Source organism: Notechis scutatus, chromosome 1, assembly GCF_049901735.1.
Source record: "Notechis scutatus isolate UNSWTSFEM ecotype Mainland chromosome 1, rNotScu1.2, whole genome shotgun sequence".
Lineage (NCBI taxonomy): Eukaryota > Metazoa > Chordata > Lepidosauria > Squamata > Elapidae > Notechis > Notechis scutatus.
Genome location: NC_142009.1, coordinates 87,613,099 through 87,629,469, shown reverse-complemented (window position 1 = coordinate 87,629,469; position 16,371 = coordinate 87,613,099). Strand labels below are relative to the sequence as shown.

Genomic DNA, 16,371 nt, shown 5'->3' with positions numbered 1-16,371 from the left:
ACATTGTTGTTGGTCCTCTCTCACATGTTCTTACGGAAGCATTATAAGTCATTCACCCCATAGCCTTTATGAGCCCTTAGCTGTTTTGAAGTGAGAGGTGATTGGATTTAATTGTATCTGAAATAAGGCTGTGCAGTACTTAATTTTCAAAAGAGAAAAGTACTTTGGAGGGATTGATATACTACCAGTCTGCAATTCCTTAAAACAGCTGCATCTTTTCTTAGAATAATGTTTGTAATGCAAATCCATACTTGTAATATAAATCCAGGAAAATATTGTCTTAAGAAACTGTAGAAAGATGTTCCATGCATGTCTCCTCATATTCCAAGGCATCTTTTGTCTTCAGATCCAGAATGCTGCTGCTGCTGCTGCTATCTGTTCAGGTGCATCTGATTTTCAGCTATTCTATAGAGCAGCTCTCTCCACATTTTCCAAGTCAATTTTCTTCCTGTCTAGTTTTTCATGGTACACCTGTCTCACCCTGTTGTTGCAGGAAAGTGAATTCTTTTAACACACTCCATTTCTTCACCATCAGTTGTTATTTTGACATTTCCATTCCCCACCATGGTCATGAGCTTGGTCTTTGGTGGTCAGAAAGAGGCCAAATTTCTTGCTTTCTTTTTCAGTCTTTTTGATCAGACGCTTCAGGCCTTCATTGGTTTCTGAGAGGAAAATTGTGCTTATCAAAGACTGCTGATGTTCCTTCTGCCAATCTTTATTCCACTTTTTGATTCTTCAAGTTCCAGCTTCTCAGAATCTCTTTGGCACACACGTTGAATTAAAAAAGGTGAAAGAACGCAACTTTGCTGTACTCCTTTCTCTAACTTGTACCAGTCAGTATCTCCATATGGTGTCCGCATAGTAATTTCCTGACTAGTGTGCAGCAACTGCACCAAAATGACCAGTTGTGTTGGCATCCCCCAGATCTTAAAGGGCTTGCCACAACTTGTCATGATTACAATAAAAGGCTTTCTTGTAATCAATAAATCAGTTGTAGATGCTGCACATCCCTAATCTGAAAGACAAGTTCATGCTTACTCCTATCAATGCTAGGGCACAGAATTTAAAACACTGCATCAAACTCCCCATTTCTTATTGCTTAAGGCCTGTTTAAGATGGGAAATAAAGGTATATTTCTGTTAATTAAAAAACATCACCAATTGCAGCTGCACTGTGTTATATTTCATAGCTATACACAAGAATAGTTCAAAAAGGAGTCACTCAGTTCCTTTTTATATGCCAATGGACTGGCTACTGGAATCGTGCAGATACTTTTGTCAGTATTGTATAAAAACATATTTGGAGAAAAAACTTTGAAAAATTTTATAAAGTTCTTATTAGATTTGTATTAATGTTATGTATTTTATATCCAAGTAGATTGTAGGATCTATAATCCAAACCAAAGCAAGAATATACTGATACTTATGACTACGTTAGGTGTTTTAGGCCTATTCATCTATAAAATTAATTCATTGTTCAATGTATATTTTGTAAATATTAAAATGTTTCTGTGTCAAACTGGCTTGGTAGGTAACAGAACATGCAAGTTTGTTCTTCTAATTTTCTGCAACAAATCTGTTTTCCAGGCTGCTCAAGAACGTGTACGTTATATTAATGAGTACACAAAAAAAAGCCTGATGGAAGCTGAGACTGAGAATGCCAGCCCTACTGCAGGTATGCATGGGTAATACAAACATGATCTTAAGCATTCATGAAAGGAAAGCTTTGTCATGGAGATTTCAAAATCATACAAAGGAGAATGTTGCATGTCATTCAACTATAGAATAGAAAGACAAGAAACAATGGGTGGAAACTAACCAGCGAGAGAAGCAATCTAGAAGGAAGGAGAAAATTCCTAATGGTGAGAGCAGTCAACCAATGGAATAGCTTGCTTTCAGAAGTTATGGGTGCTTCATCACTGGAGGTTTTCCAAAAAAGACTGGACAACCATTGGTCTGAAATGGCATAGAGTTTCCTACTTGAGCAAGGGTTTGGACTAGAAAACCTCCATTTTCCAAGGTCCCATCCAACTATTTTATGTTCTAGAAGTGGCGTGTGGAAATTAACGTTTGCACTTATTATTTGTGGAAATGGGCAAAATTAATGTTGAGCTGATTTTTTTTTCCCTGTCGGTTATTGGTAGAGGTGAAAAAAGCAACAATGTGCTCTAGGCTTCACATATGCTACATTAAGACATGTTCCATAACGTATCATTACCTATAACTTCTTGCCATCTACACTTTCTGGGACTTACCTTGGGACTTGACATACTTTCTAAAGTATCAATAGAAGAGAATATCTGTAGCATAGGGTTGAACTGAGGAGTTCTTGATGTTCTCTGAACTTGGTTGGTTGCATGCAGATGTTTTGTTATTCACAAAGTAATATCAGCAGTTCAAGTGAATGTGAGATTTGCTGCCTGTTTATGTACAGTACAGTAGTTTGCTCTGCCAGTTTTGGTAGCGGTATAGTTTCCTCCTTGGTGGTTCCTTGATTAAAATATTGTTTTCTGCCTGGTTGTGTGTTTGATGTGTTGGCTGTTGGAGAAAATGTATTCTAGTCTTTTTGTTTCCTTTCTAAGTTTTTTATTGCCTCTTTTGAACAGTTCATTAAATGTGGTTATCTCTATGTGACTATTGATGGCTGATTTGTCTGAATGCCCAGGAATTCCCTAGACTGTTTTTTTTCTTTTAATTTGGCTTGTTCTAAGAAGCTAATAGTTTCCCAATTAAAACTATGGTTGTGAAATTAAGTTTTCACTGTATCTTCTATCAGCCAAGTGGTGTTTGTGGATATGCTCTGCTAGTCTTCTGCCTGTCTGCTCTACCTCATAGTTGTTATAGTTCTTGCACTATATATTGTATATGGCCTCTGTTTTTATTTCTTTACTGTTGGGATTTCTTTTTTTGCTTAAAATATTGTAAAGGACAAGTGTGTGAAGCCCAAAATTGGCAAATGTGTAGCCATTTGAGTTAGGCTTAGTATGTGTGTATATATGTGTGTGTGTGTGTGTGTGTGTGTATGTTTTCTTAAGTTTTCGTGGGTATCTATATGTATGGTATTCAGCTTTGTTCGGGTATTTTCCCACGTCATTATAGTTGTGCTTTTAAAGTTGTAGCAACGTTTCGGCAGAATCTCATCTGCCATCATCAGGCTTCTGTATAGTGTTCATCTGTGAGTCAGACTTAAAAGCCTCCAATACAGGAAACACAATGTTGCCAGCCAATCAAGACCAAAAAAGGCTACAAAACAGACAGAAGATATTAGAAACACCAATCAAGCAGAACACAGCAAACTCCAAGACCAATAAACACAGACCAAGACTCCCAACCAATCAGGATGAAGAAAAAACCATTCTAACACAGAAGGAGGCTAGCACCAAATTTAAAACAGAGACGGCTGTGAAGCCTGACTCACAGACGAACACAATACAGAAGCCTGATGATGGCAGATGAGATTCTGCCAAAACGTTGCTACAAATTGAAAAGCACAACTATAATGACATTTCGTGGGAAAATACCGAACAAAGCTGAATACCATACATGTAAGTACCTCGTGCGAAAACTTAAGAAAACAAATATATATGTGTATGTGTATATGTATGTATGTATATGTGTGTGTGTGTGTGTGTGTGTGTGTGTGTTTTCTGAGGTTTTCGAGGTATTTGTATGTGGATCTTCGTTTATTCGGGTTTTCTCCGCGTAAAATTGGAAGTATCTAGGCGACGTTTCGATGAAGTCTCATTCATCATCTTCAGGCTTGTGTCTTCGGCTTTGTGCTTCTCGGAGTAATATGAGCTTTCAACTGCTTCTTCCTTTTAACTGCTAGTGGGGGTGTGACTTGATTGGGTGGGGGCTTGGCTGTGTTCTGATTGGATGGGGGTGTTCTCATTGGTTGGGGGTTTGGCTGTGTTCTGATTGGTGGGGTTGGCTGTGTTCTGATTGGCTGGGGTGTGTTCTATTCAGGTGGGGGCTTGGTTGTGCTCCGGTTAGTCTTAGTTGCTGGGGGATTTGAGCTGGTGAGCTGTGATCCTGTTGTTTGGCTTCGTGTTCGTGGTCGTGCCACATCTTCATGGTGGGCGTCAGTTCGCTTCATGTATGGGTCAGAGGGATTTGAAGCGGGTAGTGATGCAGCTGCGGTACTGCATCTGCTCCATGGTCATGTCTCATCTTCTGTGTGGGTGTGAGTCTGCTTTCTACGTGGCAGTGTGGTGGTAGCATCTTGTGTGGCCCTTGTGGGTGTGGGTCTGGTGTCATTCTTCATGTTAGGTACTCATTTGTTAATGAAGGCGGGTTTCCAAATGGCTGGTAGGCGGGAGGTATCATCTCGTTTATTCATGCTGTGTGGGCGTTTTTCTATCTCTATGGCTTCTCTGATTATTCTGTTGTTGAAGTGTTCGGTTTTGGCGATAGTTCTGGTATTTTTAAAGTCAATCTCATGTCCTGTGGCTTTGAGGTGTTGGACCAGGGAAGAGGTCGGTTCTTCTTTTTTGATTGAGTTCTTGTGTTCTGTTTTCGTAGATTTTCACAGGTACAGGTATGTAGGTCTAGGTGTGTTTGGGTCTTTTCCCGTGTAAGATTAAGAGTATCTTGATGACGTTTCGGCGAGGTCCCACTCGCTATCCTTAGGCTGGTGCTTTCAGCTTTGTGCCAGTGCAAGCAGTGTGTGATCGGAGCTGCCGTCTCTCTATAAATACTGGTGGTGGGGGCTGGGGGGCTGGGCTGGTTGGCTGCGCTGCGCTGCTGCCTCTTGATTGGTTGATGGAGTTGATGTTGGTATAATGGGCTGTGTGATGGCCTTGTGAGTTTTGTTGTGGAGATATCCTGGGTCCTGCGTTGTAATCTCCTGGGTCGTTTGTGTTTTGATCTCTTTTCCATTAGCCTCCTGTGTAGTAACGGCTTGGGTAATGGGTTGTGTGATGACCTTGTGAGACTTATTGCTGTGATATCCTGGGTCATTTGCTGTGTTGCAACTTCTTGAGTTCTTGTGGTGTAATTTTCTGAGTTTTCTGATGTGATATCCTGGGCGGGTGGCTGTGATGTAGCATTCTGGGTTTTAATCTGGCTTCGAGTTTGGGGTCTGGGTCTGTGTTCTTGGCGTGTGTCAGCTTGTTTGGTTTTGGGGTTGGGGGGTGGCGAAGCAGCTGTGGTCTGTTTTCTGGATGGTGGTTGTCCTTCGTTTATAGGATGGGCTTGGGCCTGGGTCTGATGAGGGGGGTTGGCGGTGGTGTCCCGTGTTGTTTTGGGTCTGGTGTTGGTTTTCGTGGCTGGGACTCGTTTGTTGGTGAGGGCTAGCTTCCAGATGTCTGGTAGGTGGGAGGTATCGTCCCGTCTATTCATGTTATGGGGGTGTTTCTCTATCTCGATGGCTTCCCTGATTATTCTCTTGCTGGAGTGTTCAATGTTGGATATTAATTTGGTTCCCTCAAAATTAATTCATGTCCTATGGCTTTAAGGTGCTGGAAGAGGGAGGAAGTATTTTCTTTTCTTCTGACTGCGTTTTTGTGTTCTGCGATGCATGCATTTATTCTCCTGTTGGTTTGTCCAATGTATGTGGCTGGGCAATTGTTGCATGATATTTCATAAACTCCTTGGTTTTCTAGCTGGATCTTGTCTTTGGGGTTTCTTAGGATGTTGGCTATTTTTTGGTCGGTGCCAAAGGCTATCCTGATATTGTGTTTGTGGAGAATTTTGCTGATTTTGTCTGTGGTGCCTTTGATGTAAGGGAGGAGTGCAATACCATTGCCTTGTTCTGTGTCTTGGTTTTTGAGGGGTATCTCTTTTCAGATTAGATTGGTGATAGTATTTCTTTGGAATTCGTTGGAAATTAATACGTTAGTGAGGGTGTGTAGTTCTCAGGTGGTCTTTGTCAGCTAGGCGTTTGGTTCTGGAGATGAGGGTCTTGGCTATGGAGTTGATCTGTGCAGGGTGGTAATGGGATTGTGCATTTAGATAGAGGTTGATGTGTGTTTTTTTCCAGTAGATGGTGTGTCCCAGGGAGCCATTGGGTTTTTTGTAAATTAGGATGTCCAGAAAGGGAAGTTGGTTGTTGGTTTCTGTTTCCATGGTGAATTGTATTTTGAGGTGTAGGTTCTTAAGATGTGTGAGGAAGTTGTCCAGTTTTTCTTTCCCGTGTGGCCAAATTACAAAAGTGTCACCTACATATCTAAGCCAGAGTTTGGGTTTGTGTTCAGATTTGTCTAGAGCGTTGGTTTCAAAGTGTTCCATGTATAGGTTAGTGATGACGGGTGAGAGGGGTGATCCCATGGGTGCTCCTTCTATCTGTTTGTATCTTTGTCCATTGTGGATGAAGTATGTGTTGGTTAGGCAGTGGTTGGTCAGATCTAGGGTGTGTTTGGTGGGGTTGTATTTGTTTTGGATGGCTGTCAAGGCTTCTTTGATGGGTACTTGGGTGAAGAGGGATATGACATTGAAGCTCACAAGTAGGTCGCTGGGTTGTAGGTTTTGTTTCTTTATTGTTTCTATGAAGTGGAAGGAGTTTTGTACGTGTGAGGTGATGGATTCTGTGTAGAGCTGGAGTTGTTTGGCGAGAAATTTGGCAAGATTCTGTAGAGGTGAGACTATGGAGCTGACTATGGGTCTGAGTGGTATTCCTTCTTTGTGTATCTTGGGGAGGCCATAGAGCTTAGGGCATCTGGATGATTTTTCTCTGGCGATGATTCTCTGCTGGATCTCTTCACTGATGGGAGATGCTTTTATTTTGGATTTGGTGGTTTTTTTCTAGGTAGGTGGTGGGGTCAGTATTCAGAGGTTTGTAAGCGGGGTCTTGGAGTAGGTTGGATAGTTCGGAGTGGTAGTCCTATGTGTTCATTACGACTGTGATGTTGCCTTTGTCTGCTGGGAGAATGACTATGTTGCTGTCTTTCCTCAGATTGGTGAGTGCTTTTTGTTTTTCACTGTGTAGGTTGCTTCTGGGTGGGTTGCTGGAGCAGAGGACGTTGGTGACTTCAAGTCTGATTTTGTTGGCTGTATCTGGGTTGGTTTTGGTTAGGCTAGCTTCAACTCCGCATATAATGTTTTCAGTGGGGATGCGTTTGGGGGTGACTGCAAAGTTGAATCCTTTGAAAGGACATTGGTTTCTGCTATGGTGAGGGTTCACTACAAAACAAACGACCCAAGAGATTACAGCACAAGATCCAGGATATCTCCACAACAAAACTCACAAGGCCATCACACAACCCATTATACCAACATCAACTCCATCAACCAATCAAGAGGCAGCAGCACAGCCAACCAGCCCAGCACACCAGCCCCGCCCCCCCCACCAGTATTTATACAGAGACGGCAACTCCGATTACACATTGCTTGCACTGGCACAAAGCCAAAAGCACCAGCCTGAGGATGGCGAGTGGGACCTCCCCGAAACGTCGCCAAGATACTCTTAATCTTACACGGGAAAAGACCCGAACACACCTAGACCTACACATGTATGTATGTATGTATGTATGTATGTATGTATATATGTACATATACATACATATATACATATATACACACACACATTACTTCTGTTGGAGAATGTGACTTTTGGTGGATGTTTCTAACTTCTAATATTGTAGGGTAATTCCAGGTTGTGCCAGATCCAGAATTACCACGGACTTTGCCAATTTGATGCTCTCCTAAATAAAAGAAATTGTCTTGGAAAATGGACTTTGCTCTTTTCTTTTTAAATGGATTTCATCACTTGGAAACCTGACATTATTCTTTTTTATGGTTTGAGTACTACAGTGATGCCATGTTATTGTAATAGTCAATTGGTTATTCCTGAGATTTTTTTGAAGTCTGGGAGCCTTTCATAGATTGTACTGATAATGTGACTGTACGACATTTTTGATAATGTTGTGTGTATACCAGTATATTAAAAGATGTTGTGTATTGGCCTGTTTACTCTTTCTAGTGTTCTGAGGTGCCGCAGTACGTTTATGACTCAACAGTTCACAAAGAAAAAGCTTATTTAGTCACTTCCTCTGTGATCTCATATGTACAAAGTTGGCCTGCAAACACAGATGCACTGCCAGTCAAATAGAAGAAATCTGTCGGTTTTGAGAATGAGAATAATCTATTCAGAAATAAGGAAGAGATCTCAAAGTTAATCAAGGAGTTCATCGCAATCACAGCAAATTGAATTTAGTATGCCACTATGCAATTATACTCAGTGCTATGTACTTCTATTTCTACATCAAAATTGTCATATAACAATATCAACACACTGGCTATTAAGGCAGGAACCCAGTCAGTCTCTGCTCCGCTGCTTGTGGGTCTGCATAGCATGGCAGACCACTTTGTCTCTGAAGATATGAGCCACCATTGCTGACAAAGTGTCAGGAAATCAGACCACAATCACTAAATCCTAAAGACCAGACTGTCCAATTGATACTAGCCACAAAAGCCTACCCCACTATAATGCCAATGTAATTTGCTGATAACATTTTGATGAAATTTGAAGAGTTCTTCGTATAAAGTACTGGTGGTTTAAAATATTTTGTATTAGAAAAGAGAATGCTGCAAGCTAATTCAGTTGTTGTTATCTTGATAGAAAATGTTTCTCCTGTTTCTGAAACATTTCCTCCAGTCACTGAAGCAGGCTTAGCCATTCAGCGGAAGGAATGGGCTCCTATAGATCTTGCGCCCTATATTAAGTAAGTAGCACTACATTTTATATAGCTAGACCAAATCACTGTTAGTTGTTTTATTCTTATTTATTTATTCAATTTTTATGCTTTTCATCTCCCCTACAAGGTGACTCTGGACAGGTAGGCTACTCTGTCAATCATTTTAACTTCTGCTGATTATTTTAAGTATTTAACTTGGCTGCTGTTGGTGCCTCTGCAATTAGCAACCCATGGTGCCTTCACTGGGTTTATAATTGAAGTGTTTTCTGTTCATGTGGAAATATACCTAGATCTTGAGGCTGCACAAAAATTAAGATGCCTTATGAAGACAATATTTGTAGATGTCTCTTTTTACCTTTAGAAAAACACTGGCCGTGCCTATCTTGAAGAATGAGACCACTATCCAACAGCAAGAGATACGTAAAACAGAGGAAATAAATAATTTTAGACATTTTCGAGAACTAGTTCTGGAACATAGGCAGCAAGAACGCATGTCGAGGAATCAGTTGAAGCAAAATGTACTGGAAATGTATGAAGATTTACAAGTAAGTTTGCTTATTACTGACAACTTCTTTATTTTATCATTTCTTACTATTGTGGCTTTTTTAGGAATTCTGCTCATCAGATATTTTACTCCACAAATTTCCAAATATACTTCTAATTTAACTCCTATTATCTTTTCAGTTTTGACATATTGGTCTGGGAATAAGTACTGTGTCTGAAAAAGCAGCTGTTGGACTCACATTTAAATAAATATTTAATATAAAATAATATTTATTAAACATCTAATAATTCAATATAAGAACATTTACTGAGATAACAAAACTAATTTCATCTTGTCTGGTAAAGAAGTTATTCAGCATTGGTTTATGGGAATGGTATTTTATTATGTTCTAACTTTAAATGGTAACAAATTAAATGAACAAACAAAACTTCAACACAAAATAATGAATTTAATATTAAAATAAAACAATAATAAACATAAAAGAAATCAATCCTTTTTATGGGTAGCAAGAGTTTGGTGATCAATAGCAATAGCAATAGCACTTAGACTTATATACTGCTTTACAGTGCTTTACAGGCCTCTCTAAGTGGTTTACAGAGTCAGCATTTTGCCCCCAACAATCTGGCTCCTCATTTTACCGATCCCAGAAGGATGGAAGGTTGAATGAACCTTGAGCCGGTGAGACTCGAACTGCCAAACTGCAGGCAGCTGGCAATCAGCAGAAGTAGCTTGCAGTATTGCATTCTAACCATTGCATCACCGAGGAATAAAATAATTAGAATTCATCATACTTTCCAAGTAATCTGGATGAGAGGTTTTGGATCTTGCATGAGCATAGCACCTCTCTGATCTCATTTAAGCAGGTCAGCTGTTTTTAGACTTCTCTTCAAGAGTTTAAAGTGGGTGCAAGCAGCTTTTGATTCAATGATGGATCAATCTAACGAATATCAGGCAGATGCTGTCCTTGCATGAGGTCTCAAGCACTTAATTCAAATAATTTTGAAGCATAAACCTCTTGATTGATTAGCAAATACCATTTCGAGGAAACTAAAGTATATTTTACAATTGTGAAAGGAAGTAATAGATAATCTAGAGCAGGCTATGTTAGCACTGTAAAGTGAGGAATAAATTGTTATAATACTGAGTCTTCACTAAACACTGTAATTGTAATCATGACTTTCAAAGAAATGAAATAAAATCATTTAAGGACTACAGATAGTCTTCAATTGCCAACCGTGGTTAGGATTGGCAATTCTGTCACTAAGTGACATGGTCCCAGAATGAAATGTCGTGGGATTGCTCCAAATTTATGACATCAGTTTCATGTGATTGTTAATGAAATCACCACAGGTGGTTAAGCACAATATCTCATGACCATGACTCACTCCTTCCTGTTGGCTCCCCTATTGACCGCTGGTTGGAAGTGGCTGTGAAGATCATAAATGGTGATCCTGTGGCTGCAGAGTCAGCATACTGCCCCCAACAATCTTCTCCTCGACCCCAGAAGGACTGTTGTACATGCATGCCCATTGCAAAGTACTGGAACGGTCATCACAAGACCATAGGGACACTGCTGCAACAACCACAACTTCAAAGACTGGTCATAAACTTACTTTTCCAGTCCTCATTATAACTTTAAACAATCAATGAACAAGGCAATCAGTAAACGAGGACTATATGTGATCTTTTAAAGATATATATACAGAAAATGTACAGAAGGAAAATATTTTTTCTTAGTGTACAATATGGACAATTGGCTTAATAAAGAGGCAAAGGAAAAGATATAAGTAATTTTAGAATACATGAACTTCTTCTGATGCCTTAATTATTAGAGGTTTCTATGTATACATATATATGTGCAGAGAGAGAGAAAGAGACAAAGATAGAAAGATAGACAGAAGCAGACATATTTCTGGTAATTATGGTATGATAGGGCCTCATGTCCTATACAGATTCACGAGAGAGAGAGAGAGAGAGAAAGGTGTACATATATATATACGTACATACTGATTGCGCATGGAGCATGTATATTTATTTTTGGACAGATATCCTTAGATGAGGCACGAAGCAGGATCTTTGGAATCCGAGACACATACAGAGGCAAACTACTGGAGGCTGAACGTTTAAGACTAGAAGCACTAGCAGCTGAAGAAGCCGCCATTCGAGCAGAGCAAGAGAAGAAAAGCCCAGATGTGCAGAAAAAAAAGGCTGGGAAACCTGGAGGGAAGAAAAAATAATAGTATTTTCTGGGATATGTTCTTAAATTTACTGGTGAGAAAAGAAGATCCTTTTTACTACACTGTAGTTTAGGTATATAGAACAGAGTTTTTTAAATGCTGTTTTTTTAAAGTATTGTTTTGCTGTCTTAATTTAGTACTGCATCAGCATTTTAAAGTTCTGTCACTGATATAAAAATTGACTAGCTTTACATTGAGTTTTGCATTATGTTTGCATCTTAATTACAATAAAGTTTCCTAATACAATTATTTGTACAAGCCTTTCACTATTTTTAGTCCATTCCTAGGCTAAAGGTGCCAAAATGGCACAGATGAGGTAGGAGGTTTGGGGAGAAGAAAAACAGTTCTATTATCTCATTGCCTGGCAAAGGAAAGGCACAACCCTGCAATTTTAATTTTCCAGTTCATTAGAACAGAATGAAGTTCATAAACAAGCTGTATAGGTTAATGCAGGGGTGGGTAAACTATGGCCCGCGGGCCACATCTGGCCCGTTGGTCTGTCCAATCCGGCCCGCCCCTGAAAAAAAATCGCTGGGCGTGGCGTATTGCCCTGCGCCGCGTAGCCCCCAAAGCTGCAAAACAGTGCGGAGCGCTCTCGGAGTAGGAAAGAAAAGAACGTTGCAAAGGCCTCGGCTAAGAGTTTGAAATCACCTTCGAGTGCGACCTCTCCGAAGGTGAGTCCCCGCCGATCCCCCTTTTTTTTCCGGGGCTTCCAGGCTTAAACTTTGCAAAGGCAAAGTTTGCAGGCGGGAGCGTCTTCCCGCCGAGGAGCGGGAAGGGTTCCGCCCGGTGGGCGGGTGGGCTGCTTGGAGCCACCTAAAGCTAGGCCGCTGCTGGTGGAGCCTTGCCCTGCCTTGGTGCCCCGTTTCCCGGCTTGGCGGTCCTGCTCGGCCGGCACTTTAAAAGCCTGCTCCCAGCACCCGAGCAACTTCCCAGCAACTTTCGGCTTCCTTTTAACTCGCGGGCGCTCGTGCCTGGCCCCAAGCCGCGCGGCGGAGGGAAGCCGGAGCGCCGCCGGTCGCCTCCTCCAAGCAGCCCACCCGCCCGCTGGGCTTCCCCTCTGCCGTGCGGCTCGGGGCCAGGCGCGAGCGCCTGCGAGTTAAAAGGAAGCCGGAAGTTGCTGGGCTTTGGGCCGGGCTTCCAGGCTTAAACTTTGCACAGCGCGGCGGAGGGAAACCCGGAGTGCCGCCGGTCGCCTCCTCCAAGCAGCCCGCCCACCCGCCCGCCGGGCGGAACCCTGCCTTTCCTTGGCGGGAAGACGCTCCCGCCTGCAAACTTTGCCTCTGCAAAGTTTAAGCCTGGAAGCCCTTTCGGCTTCCTTTTAACTCGCAGGCGCTCGCGCCTGGCCCAGCCGTGCAGCGGAGGGAAGCCCGGAGCGCCGCCGGTCGCCTCCTCCAAGCAGCCCGCCCACCCGCCCGCCGGGCGGAACCCTTCCCTTTCCTCGGCGGGAAGACGCTCCCGCCTGCAAACTTTGCCTGTGCAAAGTTTAAGCCTGGAAGCCCTTTCGGCTTCCTTTTAACTCGCGGGCGCTCGCGACTGGCCCCGAGCCGCGGGTGGAGGGAAGCCCAGCGGGCGGGCGGGCTGCTTGGAGGAGGGCGACCCAGCGGCGCTCCGGGCTTCCTCTGCCGCGGCTTCGGGGACCAGGCGCGGCGCCTGCGGAGTTAAAAGGAAGCCCAAGGCAGGGGCGTTCCAGGCTTAAACTTTCCACAGGCAAAGTTTGCAGGCGGGAGCGTCTTCCTGCCGAGGAAAGGGAAGGGTTCTGCCCGGCGGGCGGGTGGGCGGGCTGCTTGGAGGAGGCGACCCAGCGGCGCTCCGGGCTTCCCTCCGCCGCGTGGCTCGGGGCCAGGCGAGAATGCCCGCAGTTAAAAGGAAGCCGAAAGGGCTTCCAGGCTTAAACTTTGAACAGGCAAAGTTTGCAGGCAGGAGCGTCTTCCCACCGAGGAAAGGGAAGGGTTCACGCCCAGCGGGTGGGTGGGTGGGCTGCTTGGAGGAGGCGACCCGGAGGTGCTCCAGGCTTCTCCTCCGCTGCGCTGTGCAAAGTTTAAGCCTGGAAGCCCCAGAAAGCCCAGCAACTTCCTAGCAACTTTCGGCTTCCTTTTAACTCACGGGCGCTCACCCCTGGCCCCAAGCCACGCGGTGGAGGGGAAGCCCGGGGCGGGTGGGCTGCTTGGAGGAGGCAACCCGGCAGTGCTCCAGGCTTCCCTCTGCCGCGCAGCTCAGGGCCAGGCGCGAGCGCCCGTGAGTTAAAAGGAAGCCGAAAGTTGCTGGGAAGTTGCTCGGGTGCTGGGAGCAAGCTTTTAAAGTGCCGCCCGAGCAGGACCGCCGAGCCGGGAAATGGGGCACCAAGGCAGGGCAAGGCTCCACCAGCAGCGGCCTAGCTTTAGGTGGGCTTGGATGCCCCTGAGCGCGGTTTGCTGTTTGTTCTCTCCTGGGACTCGCGATTGGAAAGCGTGGAAAGCCTCGGTGTTACTTTGCTTCTGGAAGCTGCTCTTTTGGAAGAGCGCTTCGGTGATCATACCTTGCCAGCTCAGGAGCAATTCCAGTTTTCGCTAACCTCGGTAGCGAAATAAAATCACCGAGTCAATTCAAGCCTTGCAAACTGAGACTTAACTGGCGGGCGAAGAGCTCCTTTCCTTGCCTTCTCTCTTCCCCCTCGAGCGGAGGAAATGGTGTTGGAGAATTGCTTGCTGTAATTCGAAATTGAAACTTCAATTACCCTCCCCACCCAACTAATTTTCCACTTAGCCACTGACTTCAGCATTTGGTACAAGCTTGATTTGATCGAAATTAAGTATTAGGGTTTTTTGTTTTCAAGTTCAAAGAGATGGTGGTTTGGAAGACCAAAATTTTGAACGTTTTATTTAAAAGTCTTTTTTCTCCAATGTAGATTTGGAATGGAAAATCATTTATGTGGGCTCAGCAGAAAGTGAGGAATTCGATCAAGTTTTAGATTCAGTATTAGTAGGCCATGAAGCGCCTCTTTCCAGCGCACCTCGCCTCGCTTCGCGCCTGCCTCTCCTCCTTCTCCTCGCTGGCTCGTTCTCTCTCGTTCCCCAAGCAGCGCCCCTTGCACGAAGGTTACCTGGGAACCTGGGATTGGATCTGTGGGGGTTAATATTCTTTAGGAGGGGTTTCACCCACTAAGCTCCCCCAAAAATGTCGGCTCACATTAAAAAAAGGAAAGTTGATTCTGAATGCCATGTTTTCAACAAGGCATGGACTGCTAAATATTTATTTACGGAAGTCAAAGGCAAAGCCGTTTGCTTAGTTTGTGGTACAGTTGTCGCTGTGTTTAAAGATTATAATCTGAATCGCCACTATGTGACCAAACATGAGGATAAATATAGGAACTTGTCTGACCAAGAGCGAGCAAAGGAGTCGGAGATTTTGCTATCCAAGCTGCAAACTCAACGAACACTTTTTACAAAACTTAGCACATCCAGAGATACAGCTACCAAAGCAAGTTATGTCATATCTCGTAAAATAGCTAAACGAAGTAAACCGTTTTCTGACTGAGAGTTTATTAAAGAGTGTTTGGTGGACTCTGCTGAGCTAATATGTCCAGAGAAAAAAGGGTGCATTTGAGAACATCCCTCTGTCCCGGCGTACTGTGACGAGAAGGGTTGAGGACATTGCAGGAAATTTGGAGTTTCAGCTGAAGAACAGAGCGGTTACATTTTCCTTTTTTACCCTGGCTCTGGATGAGAGCTGCGATGTATGAGACACTGCCCAGCTACTCATCTTCTTACGTGGGATCACTGCAGACTTCAAAATAATGGAGGAACTGGCAGCCATGCAGTCAATGAAAGAGACAACAACAGGAAGTGATTTCCTAACGGAAGTAAATGCATGTTTAGACAAGTTGGGACTGAAATGGGACAAACTTGTAGATGTGACAACAGATGGTTGTCCAAATCTGACGGGAAGAAATGTTGGACTTTTGAAGAGAATGCAGGATAAAGTTATCGAAATTAACCCTGAGCAGAAATTGACATTTTTGCATTGTATCATACATCAGGAAGTGTTGTGTAGGTCGGTATTAAAAATGAACCATGTTGTTGATGTTGTAACTAAAACCGTTAACTTCATCAGAGCAAGAGCACTGAATCACAGACAGTTTGTTGCACTATTGGAGGAAAATGAGTCTGAACATCATGACATCAGCTACCACACAAATGTCAGGTGGCTGAGCCTGGGAAAAGTCCTGAAAGTTTTCTGGGACCTGAGAGAGGAGATCTGGCAGTTCTGTGAGAACAAGGGAAATGACATCCCTCAGCTTTCAGATGCAGACTGGCTGGCAGACCTTAGTTTTGCTGTAGACGTGACTTCTTTGATGAATGACCTGAATGTCAAACTGCAATGCAAGGGCCTTTTTGTGCATGAAATGTACAGCGCAGTGAAGGCTTTCATGAGAAAGTTGCAGCTTCTCTCAAGCCAAATGGGGAACAATATTCTTACTCACATGCCAACACTGAAGGAAGCCAAACCATCAGCTGATCACCTCCACAGATACTCATCCATGTTAGAAACACTGCATGCTGAGTTTTCAAGGCGATTTCAAGACTTCAAAACACTTGAGAGTGAAATGGACATGGTTTCTTCTCCCTTCAGCTGCTATGTGGATAATGCACCCAGTGATGTTCAGATGGAACTCATTGACTTGCAGTCTGACACACTTCTGGCAGCGCACTTTAGGTCTGTCCCACTGCTTGAGTTTTACTCATCGCTCAAAGAGGAGAACTTTCCACACATGAGGAGACATGCTCTGAAAATTCTAGTCCTCTTTGGATCTACCTACATATGTGAACAGACATTCTCAGTGATGAAGTTCAACAAATCCAGACACAGATCCTCTATCACTGATGACCACCTCTCAGCTGTCCTTCGCATAGCCACCTCAGATATTCCGCCAGATTTCAGTGCACTTGTTCAAGCCCAAGACAGACTGGATTTCTCCCACTGAACAGGTAAATGATTCTTATATATAATTTGCTGCA

At 43.4% G+C, this 16,371-nt stretch overlaps 1 protein-coding gene and 1 pseudogene across 2 annotated transcripts in view; both read left to right on the top strand.

Moving 5' to 3' along the window:
* The window catches only part of ADGB (androglobin), an 88,577-nt gene extending 77,015 nt beyond the window's left edge, over window positions 1-11,562 (top strand). For both annotated transcript variants that reach the window (XM_087970364.1, XM_087970362.1), the window contains 4 exons: window positions 1,587-1,674; window positions 8,557-8,659; window positions 8,994-9,177; window positions 11,183-11,562. In XM_087970364.1, coding sequence (XP_087826490.1) covers window positions 1,587-1,674; window positions 8,557-8,659; window positions 8,994-9,177; window positions 11,183-11,374 — 567 coding nt within the window. In that variant the 3' untranslated portion in view covers window positions 11,375-11,562. The remainder of the gene's footprint in view (window positions 1-1,586; window positions 1,675-8,556; window positions 8,660-8,993; window positions 9,178-11,182) is intronic.
* Window positions 11,563-15,149: 3,587 nt separating this feature from the next.
* LOC148132898 (general transcription factor II-I repeat domain-containing protein 2A pseudogene) lies at window positions 15,150-16,337 on the top strand (annotated as a pseudogene).
* Window positions 16,338-16,371: the final 34 nt, after the last annotated feature.